This window comes from Thunnus maccoyii, chromosome 18 (assembly GCF_910596095.1).
Source record: "Thunnus maccoyii chromosome 18, fThuMac1.1, whole genome shotgun sequence".
NCBI classification, from domain to species: Eukaryota; Metazoa; Chordata; class Actinopteri; order Scombriformes; family Scombridae; genus Thunnus; species Thunnus maccoyii.
The window spans coordinates 19,096,114-19,105,840 of NC_056550.1; the positions used below are offsets into that span (position 1 = coordinate 19,096,114).

General features: G+C 39.2%; 1 protein-coding gene across 1 annotated transcript; it reads left to right on the plus strand.

Moving 5' to 3' along the window:
* The first annotated feature begins 417 nt into the window (after positions 1-417).
* Positions 418-7,830, plus strand: LOC121883940 (suppressor of SWI4 1 homolog). The gene is made up of 13 exons (XM_042392384.1): positions 418-644; positions 933-1,103; positions 1,738-1,839; positions 1,930-1,980; positions 2,176-2,346; positions 2,558-2,634; positions 3,075-3,182; positions 3,329-3,452; positions 3,539-3,617; positions 3,829-3,958; positions 4,044-4,204; positions 4,291-4,719; positions 6,767-7,830. The coding sequence occupies exons 1-13, from the start codon at positions 630-632 to the stop codon at positions 7,702-7,704; spliced, it is 2,556 nt and encodes an 851-aa protein (XP_042248318.1). The 5' UTR covers positions 418-629; the 3' UTR covers positions 7,705-7,830.
* Positions 7,831-9,727: the final 1,897 nt, after the last annotated feature.

Sequence of the window (9,727 nt, forward strand, 5' to 3'; positions counted from 1 at the left end):
TTCAAGAAGCTGGATCCAGTATTAGGCAGCTTCATAACTAAAAGCTGCTTCCCCATGCTTAGTGTTAACCTGAGGGACAACTTATAGACCAGTCCCTGATCATCTGAGGATTCATGTGGAATTAGCTTCTGAGAAATACATTTAGGGCCCAAGGCAGTTTTTAGTAGAGTAGGTTAACTAGTACAGTTGTCCTAATTTTAACACAAATTAAGTTGTTTTCATACAAAAGCTGTTAAAACAAATCACGCAAACGGTTATTATACTGCTATTTTTTGTTTCTGCACTATTGGCGACTGTGATCATATCAAAGAACCAAAAGTAAACGTCATTTACTTTTGAAATATGTGCAAATCACTATGAGTATCAGCTCCTACACACCCGGGTTACTTTTGCTAGGAACCTCTATATCCAGAGCTGTGAGAGGACACGAACACATTAGCGTGTGACACAAAGTGGAACAACCATGCGGATGGCGTCATTTTGACTTCGCAGTCGAGTTGGTGAAATTGTTACAGGTTACATTTAGCGGACATAATGAATTTAACGTTTCTTGACAGTATTAGTACAGTAGTTAAAGCGTTAGTGTCACTTTTTTGACCTGATTCACAAGCTGTACATCTCGCTGAATAATGGGGAAATCAAAGGTAAGTGTCGCCACGTGCTAGCTGGTTAGCCTGGTGTGAACTTAGCAGTAAATTACAAGAGGTTATGTGTGTAATAAATATATTTTATACATTCATATTAAACGAGAAAACCAGTGTTGAGCTGCAGATGGTGGCGACTTTGATAACGGTGATTGTCAAAGCGTAACCGTAACGTGATTTTATATCGTGATTTCATTCAAATGATCAAAGAATCTCGCTCAACAATCAATCCAATGTCAGTTTAACATTTGTCTCATGAAACTTAATGTGTGGATCTTGTGCTTTCAGACCAAGAACCAGAAGAAATCCCGAGCAACAGCCAACCATGTGGCCGAGGAGACATACGGAGCTGTTCCCCACTCCTTCGTGTTTCATCGTGGTCAGGTCGGCAAAAACGTGGGTCAGCTCATCCTGGATGTACGGAGAGTTATGGAGCCCTACACCGCAGAGACTCTCAAGGTTTGTCTCTCTGTGAAAGCTCAACCAGCCGCCTTCAGCATGTGCTGTGATTTATTTTACTGCTGCAAATACAGAGTCCACCTTGCTTTATTTTAAAGGACCAGTTCGTAGGATTTATTGGCATCTAGCAGGGAGGCTGCAGATTGCAACCAACTGAATATGTCTCCCCTTCCAAGTTTGTAGGAGAACCTATGGTCGCTGTGAAACTCAAGAATATAGCAAAAGGCCCTCTCTAGAGCCAGTGTTTGGTTTGTCCGTTCTGGGCTACTGCAGAAACATGGCAGTCTCCGTGGAAGAGGACCCATTCCCTATGTAGACATAAAGGTCTCATTCTTAGCTAAAGAAAACATAATGATTCTTAGTTTCAGGTGATTATACACTAATAAAAACATACTTATAAATATTATACTCCATTTCTGCCAAGTCTGTTCCACTAGATGTCACTAAATTCTGCACACTGCACCTTTAAGGGGAAAGTTTGATATGTGGAAGTTCACTCAACATGGGCTGAATATTACTTTTAGTAAATGATCAACATTTTCTTGAGATATCTTTTAAGATGAAAAGCATCTTTATCTTGTCGTGCTGTTTCATTCTCATTATATCTGAAGTGTTTGTGTGTTTTCTGTACCAGGTCAGAAAAAAGAACGTGTTGAAAGACTTTGTGGCAATAGCAGGACCGCTGGGAGTGACGCACTTCATGATCTTCAGCAAGACGCCCAGCAGTATCAACATGGTGAGATCATGTTTGACCGTAAGCAAACAGTTCTTGTTGGTGTTAATCTTGTACCTCTGTCATTTAACAACACATTCATTGTTCTTTCAGAGACTTGCTCGACTCCCCAAAGGCCCCATGCTTCATTTCAGAGTGCTCAAGGTAAACATCTGAACTCATGAATAAACCACAAGTGCAATAGATAGATGGGTGCAAGGGATGTCATTTTAATACCTGATTGTTAGGTGATGTATTTTCAAAGTAAACGCACTGATGTGCCCAAACCTCTAAAGTCATTTTTATCTTTAAAGTTTTTTCCATTTTTATAAAGTCTCAACTTTTTTTTTTTTTTTTCAGTATTCTCTCGTCAAAGATGTGGTTTCATCGCTGAAGAAGCACAGGATGCACGAGCAGCAGTTCACACGTCATCCGCTACTCATCCTCAATAACTTTGGATCTGATGGCATGCAGGTCAAACTGATGGCCACCATGTTTCAAAACATGTTTCCCTCCATTAATGTGCACAAGGTATGCTCCATCAGTGAAACATTTGCATTATTGTCACATTGAAAGACTCAAAGGTTTAGGTGAAAGTGATGAAAGTATAGTCTTCTGAGTTCATCTCTGAAGATATGTCAAAAAGTAAACGCTTTCTGATTTCTCAATCCTCGCGTCATTCAGCATGACCGAAGTCAAACTTTGAGTTCTTGTGAGAAATGAAAATATTGTTGTTTTCCAGGTGAGCCTCAACAACATTAAGCGGTGCGTGCTGTTGAATTACAACCCGACATCGCAGGAAATAGAATTTCGACATTAGTAAGTAAAACAGTTTGTCATAAACATTAAGATTGTTATATTCAGTCTTTGCAAGTGGCTTATAAACTAGATAGCTGGGTGTTAAACCACACTGATGAGATTGATTCAAACTTAAATATTTGTGTGAAATTTCTTGTTGTCTACAAATGTTAGTATCATGACAAGGCAGTTTGTAACGGAAAAACAAAACTATTCAAGTGGCAAACTGTCCATCAGATTGGAGAGACAGATGTTCAGGCCTTATCAACAGATGTAACTTTCAGTGAAACATTCTTGTGATATGATGGTCGGGGCTCAAATGATGACAGATTGTAACTTGACTGTTCAGTGATGCATGTTCAAAGTAAACGCACTGACGGGCCCCCAGTAAACAACCAGATGTGTGTATTTATTGACGACACGCCACACTGACCCGTACGATCAACGTTGTCGACTTGCAGCAGCCTGAAGGTGGTCCCTGTGGGCATGAGCCGCGGAGTCAAGAAGCTGATGCAGGAGAAGTTCCCCAACATGAGCAAGTTTGAGGATATCAGTGAGCTGCTGATGAAGTAAGGTTCTTGTGAAGGTACAATTCTACAAATTCAAAGGGTGCTTAGTTTTATAGCCAGTCTGTAGCTGCTGTTCTAACACATGCAGAACTGGTGATCTAGTATTCGTAGCTGAACTATTTTGTACTCTTCCCAACAACTTTCAGGGGGGCAAACCTTTCAGAAAGTGAAGCAGAACAAGATGGGGAGCACAACATCACTGAGCTGCCTCAGGTCTACTCTGGCCGAGGCAACATGGCGTCCCAACAGAGTGCTGTCCGTTTGACCGAGGTAACTATGCAGTCATTTTTTTTTAAAACAATATGTCGACGATGCTTGGACGGCAGCTGAATTGTAGCTCTGTGTGTTGTCCTTAGATTGGTCCTCGCATGACTCTGCAGCTGATGAAGATAGAAGAAGGCATGGGAGAGGGGAATGTCCTCTATCACTCTATCAGTAAGTGCACCCCACCGTATTTTATTATCATTTATTCATCTTTTCGCTTGATGTTAAGGTGTACATGATGAAAAAATGAGTATGAATTCCATGATTCCTCTCTAAAAGTAAACGCTTACTGATGCATCTAAAGATTACTTTGTTTTACGTGGACATGGTGCAAAACTGTCCTTTTTTTTAAAAAAAAGTGATTTTTGTTCTATGTTTACAGCCTCCAAGACAGAGGAGGAAATCCAGGCGATCCTGAACAGAAAGGAGGCCCAGCTGAAAGAGAAGGAGGATCGCCGGAAAAAGCAAGAGCAGAACGTCGCTCAGAAGAAAGAGAAACGAGAAGAGAACAAGTAAGTTTGCCTTTTAGATATCGTGACCCTCTTGACACATCCTTTTTTTCATTTGGTCTAATTGTAAAACACTTTATCTTAACAGGAAAAAGAGCCTGGAAGGTATCAAGAGGAAGCGTGAGGCTGAGGCTGAAGAGGACAGTGAAGTGGAGGATCCTGGGATGCAGGACGATCAGGCAAATGCTGTTGAATCTGATGATGAGGCGGAGTACTACAGACAGGCTGTAGGAGAGGAGCCAGATGAAGGTGAATATAACTACTGTATTATAAACCTTTAAATCTGGGGCCTTGTTTTGAATTCATTGATTGACCAAACACTGTTTTTCGTGCAGATATGTTCCCCGGGGCCAAGAGGAGACGAGGCCCAGCAAAGTCTCAGGCGCCTGCCAAGAAGAGGAAGCAGTCCCCTGGTAAATCATCAAGAGAAGACAGAGGTGCTAAATCACCAAAGAGAGGTAGTCCAGGAGGACAGCACAGAGACAAAATGGGAAAAGATCAACAAAGAAAAGGATGGAAGAAGTCCGGGGACAGGGAGAAACCATTTGGAAAGAAGATGAATCCCAGAGGCAAGGCGTTCGGAGCAAAGAAACCTGGCGATAGGGAAAATAAATTCGGTGGGAAGAAGAAATTTGAAGGGAACAAAACATTCGGTGGAAAGAAAAATAAAGACTTCAAATCTAAGGGTCAGAAAGGCAAACCGGGCTTCAAGAAGAAAGGCGCAGGAGCAAAGCAAGGCTTCAAACAGAGGAAGGGAAAAGGCTGAAAGTTCGACTCTTCTCTGTGGACTCAGACATTGAATGCATTACTGTGCTGGAGCACCAGATGGCAGCAAGAATGTGTCATCAGTTCTTCAGGCTGTGAAGCTTGAGAAGGCCTCAGCAATGACTGATGGTTGTTTATTGCTGAAAATCAGCAGAGGGAGGGAAGAGACTCAACGCGCTATATTTTCACACTGTATGAATTCATTTTGAAAATGTTTGTTTAATAAATAAACCAATCTTTGCAACTCAGTGGGTGAATTTCTTCATGTTGGCTAACAGGTGTAGTTCTGCAGAGCTGTTGGAAAATCTTCAGGATGTGGGCTGACAGTCTAACGTGTTTTATTCTTGAATTCCTGCCAGATAATTAAACATAGAAAGCCTTGATGCTATCACACTTCAGTGCTACACATCTGGAGTAAATTGCACAAACTCTGTTTTCTTGGTTCTTTGACAATTTTCTATAAACATGTTTTTGTCAAACCCAATCTCAAAAATCTGCTTTAATCAAATGGCTAAATAATGGGGTGCTAAGATAACACATGCTCATTGGTTCCCTGAGTTCATGTAGATGAGAAAGGGAGGATTCAGACACTTATCTTTAGAATTTAAAGAATTTGGCCAACAGGTATGATTCTCACTCCACCCACTGGTCAACCAGTTCAATTGAGTTGGGAACCGTCTCAAACCAAAAGGATTATTCGGCCGCACCCGTGGCATTTGACTTTTACTTGCTGATGCTCCTGAGCTGTTCTCTACCAGTATTTTTGGAAGGATTGAGTTGTAAGTAGCTGTTGATAATACATATATAAACATCATCTCAAACATAATTATAAAATGGTTTGATCAAAATTTTAATGTAATTCTGCCAGTTGCAGTAACTACACTAAAGGGTTACATGGATTTTAAATGTATTTTGAGTGTAAACTTGTCTGATATTTACTGAACAATTACATTTACAGGATAGTACTAAATTTGCCTTTTTCCCCACATTCAAACAAATACTTAGTTTCAGTTCAGTTTTTTAGTTTTTATTTTTACTTCTGTGTCATGCAATACATCTTCCACTAATGTATATACAGAAGCATGTGGAGAAAGAAAAGAAACAAACAAAATGCCGGAAACACAGAAATGAGTTGAAAATAGCATCCAGCTGGAAGCTCAAAGGATGCAACTGCAGAACAAAGATATGAAGATATTTTTTCAGACTATTAGACTACATAATAGCCGAATTGTCTTTACGTGAATCAAAAATATGAGGAACACCATTGCAACACGGCTCTTTATATCTTCGTGCGACCAGGGTAGAATATCAGATCACCGCAGTTCTTTCTGACACATTTATCTTTTAAATGAGACGGAGTCTTACACTGGAGCTTTGAGATATAAGACTGTACTTTCTGATAAAGCTGCAGTAGACGCCGTCCTGATATGATCTGTAATATATGAACTCTTGCTGAATCGCTTAATCAGTTCTATGACGAACACTAAAACTGCTATTGGCTGTTTATTTTGCAAACACATAGCATGAGGTGGCATCATAGTTTTCCTTCTTCAAATTGCGAAATGTATGCTGAGAATAAGAGGAAGTGGCTTTCAGGTTTGTCTAAGTCCTCCACTTCACGCGCACATTTCTCGGCTGAGATATTAATAACTATGTGTGTGCTTAACACCCTTTCTTCACAGTTATAACGCAGCAGTTAGGGCACTGCGAATCCAGCTTTCGGTAAGTGTTCACATTTTTATTTCCTAAAGCTTTCCAAATAATTAACTGAGTTTCTTTTCTTTTTTTTTTTTTTTTAAATTGTGACGTTTTCTAACGGTTAACATTTTACTCATACTATAATTCCAAAATAAAATCAAACTACTTTACTGTAGGCTTCCTAGTGTGTCATAATCAACTCCAAATTGTACTTAACTTTGTGTCATAGATCAACGTTGATGTGGATTCACACAAATGATGGAATTAAATCAGTTAACATACTTCCATTTGCAGATATTGGATGGTACAAAGAGAGTGAAGGCAGCTCGACAATAAAATAACCTTCAGCTCAAAGCAAGATGAATTTCTCTGAATGCGAGAAGTTTCAAATTGCCCTGCTGCCCTCAGTGTATGGCATTGAGTTCGTTGTAGCCCTGGCAGGAAACCTCTTTGCCTTGTGGCTGCTAGTGGTCAAAGAAAGAAGGAACTGGCACACTGGTGTTGTCCTGTCCTGTAACCTCGCCATCAGTGACCTGCTGTATGTCCTGACCCTGCCTTTGCTGATCATCTACTACTCACTGGGGAAGCACTGGATGTTTGGTAATGCTGTGTGTAAAACCGAGAGGTTTCTCTTCACATGCAACCTATATGTGAGCATCTTTTTCATCATGGCGATAAGTGTGAACCGCTGCGTGGCCCTGGCGTGTCCCTTCTTTACCAGAACCTATGTAGAGCCTGCCCACGCCAAGGCCATCAGTGTCATCATTTGGATCACTGTAGGAGTCATTTCCTGCCCTGTGCTGAAATTTGCCTCAGTTTGCCAAAATGACAACAAGACTATGTGTGTGTCCTTCTGTGGTCATCTTCCCGGCGACGATCACCCTCACTTCACTTACAAAATATTTCTAGCTGTGTTTGGGTGTCTAGTTCCCTTCTTGGTTACTTTCACTTCTTACTGTGTAGTTATTTGGGTGGTGTGGAAAAATGTCAACATAACCACACTAGAGAAACGCAAGGTAGCCTTGTTAGTCATATCAGTACTTGTCCTGTATGCTGTTTCTTTTGTGCCTTACCATGTCTTTCAGATCTATCACTTCTATGTGAAACACAAGTACCCTAAGAAAGCTATGTGTTGGCTCTACGATATGTACCAAGTGTCTAAAGGACTGGCAAGTCTGAACATGTGTATTCATCCAATCCTTTACATGGCTGTGTTTGACAGTATCAGAGTGGCTTGTTGTGGGAATAGCTCTGAGGACAACAAAAGAGAAGTTATAAGAAAGTAGAAATTTCTGTGATGATTATTTCATGCTGTAAAATTCAAGCAAATTTAATCTTGACACGTGAATTTTCTCTTGCTCATATTTCTTGCTTTATTTCTTTTATTGCCAAAAGTTACCGATCTGTATTATTGACTTTGAAACATAATCTGTAATAGAGATCATGTAATAAACCTTGTAAATACATTTAATAAACCTCCTTGTTGCTGCAAAAAGACTTTAAATGCCTCATCTTTACTTTATCCACTTCCTGTCTGACCTAATCTGCACCATATCGGCAAGAAAAGTAGCCTCCTTCCAGTGGCTGAGGCTGGAGAATTGCTACTCTACAGTATATCCAGTGACCAAGTTTTGAAAAAGTATCCATAAATAATCCATTATAATCCAAAATCCATACAAGTATAGTTGGTTTATAATCGCACTGCAGAGGAATCCTCACTGTTACAAAATCATATAATTTAGTTTTGTCTGTAACTGCACAAACATAAAATTACACATTGAGGATGCTAGCCATTGCTCTCTGAGGAGGTGATTTCCATCTTTTTTTGATCATGTGACCCCTTTAATGAAGCAATGTTGACTTATGACCTCCTAATCATAGGTCATGCGTGGGCATGAGCAGCTCTCAAATGTATTTTTTTTATTTATTTGAAAGATTTTAAAAGGCCTAAAGGATTAAATGAGTCAGTAATTCACGAGAAAAAAAAGCCTGATTTGTGTCACAGAGATGTGACCCCTCAGATGTCAAGGTTTAGTTTAGTTTAGTTTATTAGGATCCCCATTAGCCATTACACTAGGCAACAGCTACTCTTCCTGGGGTCCACATTGAACACAAAATACATACAATACAAATCAAGATAAAATGAAAAGAAAATAACAATGGACACTTTTTAAATTCATAAAGAAAAAAACACAAAAAACGTAGGTAAAATGGTAAAGAAGATAAAACAAAAAAAAATGCCATCTCTTATTAGACAATAGAGAGGCTAGCTTGTGGATAACACCATAGTCATGACACTACAGGTGATAGAGGCTAGATAGTCTCTAGCGCATCGTACAATAATCTTATTATAATACTATGATGATACATAGCATAATACTAATCAATATAATATAGTTTATCTACACTGATCTGTATCAACCATTCTTTGTAATTTACTGAAAATTATTAAGATGGAACTTAAGCTGTTTTTTTTTTTTGTTTTTTTTTTTTTTAATTGCATTCTGCCCTTAATTTCTATGCATGCGGGAAGTAAGGAGATCCATATTAACATATCTCTGTACATAATTATTTCCTTCATTGCGTTAGATTTAGTCATATGCACTGTAAAAAGCTCCATTATCAACGGCCTGGTAGGATAGTTATGTCTATTACGAGTATAATGAAGTAAGGTTGGGAAACACTGCTCCAGTGTAGGACGACTCTTTCCCCTCTCACCTCTGCAATATCGGGCATTTTCCTCATAAAACAAAGCAAAAATATAATTAACAATTTATACTCACGTTCTCATCTATGAAATTTTGTTTAAAACTCAGCATAAAAAATGCAGGACTCCCGGGTAAGTTAGACAACTAGAAGTTGATTTGAATTGCGAAGATATGTTAAAGCTCATTTCTGTTGTCATTTTCAGCCGTAACTGTAACGTTTAAAGATATATATAGTTAAACACAGTGGTCCGACCTATCAGGCGTTTCTTCTGTTCTTATTTTATGTACTGTGTTGCTTTGCTGGTGTTTTTGATAAACCAAACCTACCCAACAGCGACATCTGGTGGCTGCTTTTGTCATAGTGGGAACCGCCTTATCACTGCTATATTCATTCATACTTAGTTATGCTTACTTTTAATTGCTTTAATTTAATTGCTCACTGCTTATACTTACTTAAACTTATTTATATACGCTTCTTTGTTTACTTCTTTACTTGCTTAAACTTGTTCATCTTTTCTCCGCGCCGTTAAATTGTATTTACGTGACGAAGGGGGTTTCTACCCGGAAGTTATCGTAAACAAATATTGTGATTGGTTCTATA

Bases quoted from the DNA above. Each gene is read 5' to 3' on its own strand.
- LOC121883940 (XM_042392384.1), top strand. The intron at 3,183-3,328 runs GTAAGGTTCTTG...AACAACTTTCAG, and splicing joins ATCAGTGAGCTGCTGATGAA to GGGGGCAAACCTTTCAGAAA. The intron at 4,720-6,766 runs GAAAGTTCGACT...AATAACCTTCAG, and splicing joins ACAGAGGAAGGGAAAAGGCT to CTCAAAGCAAGATGAATTTC.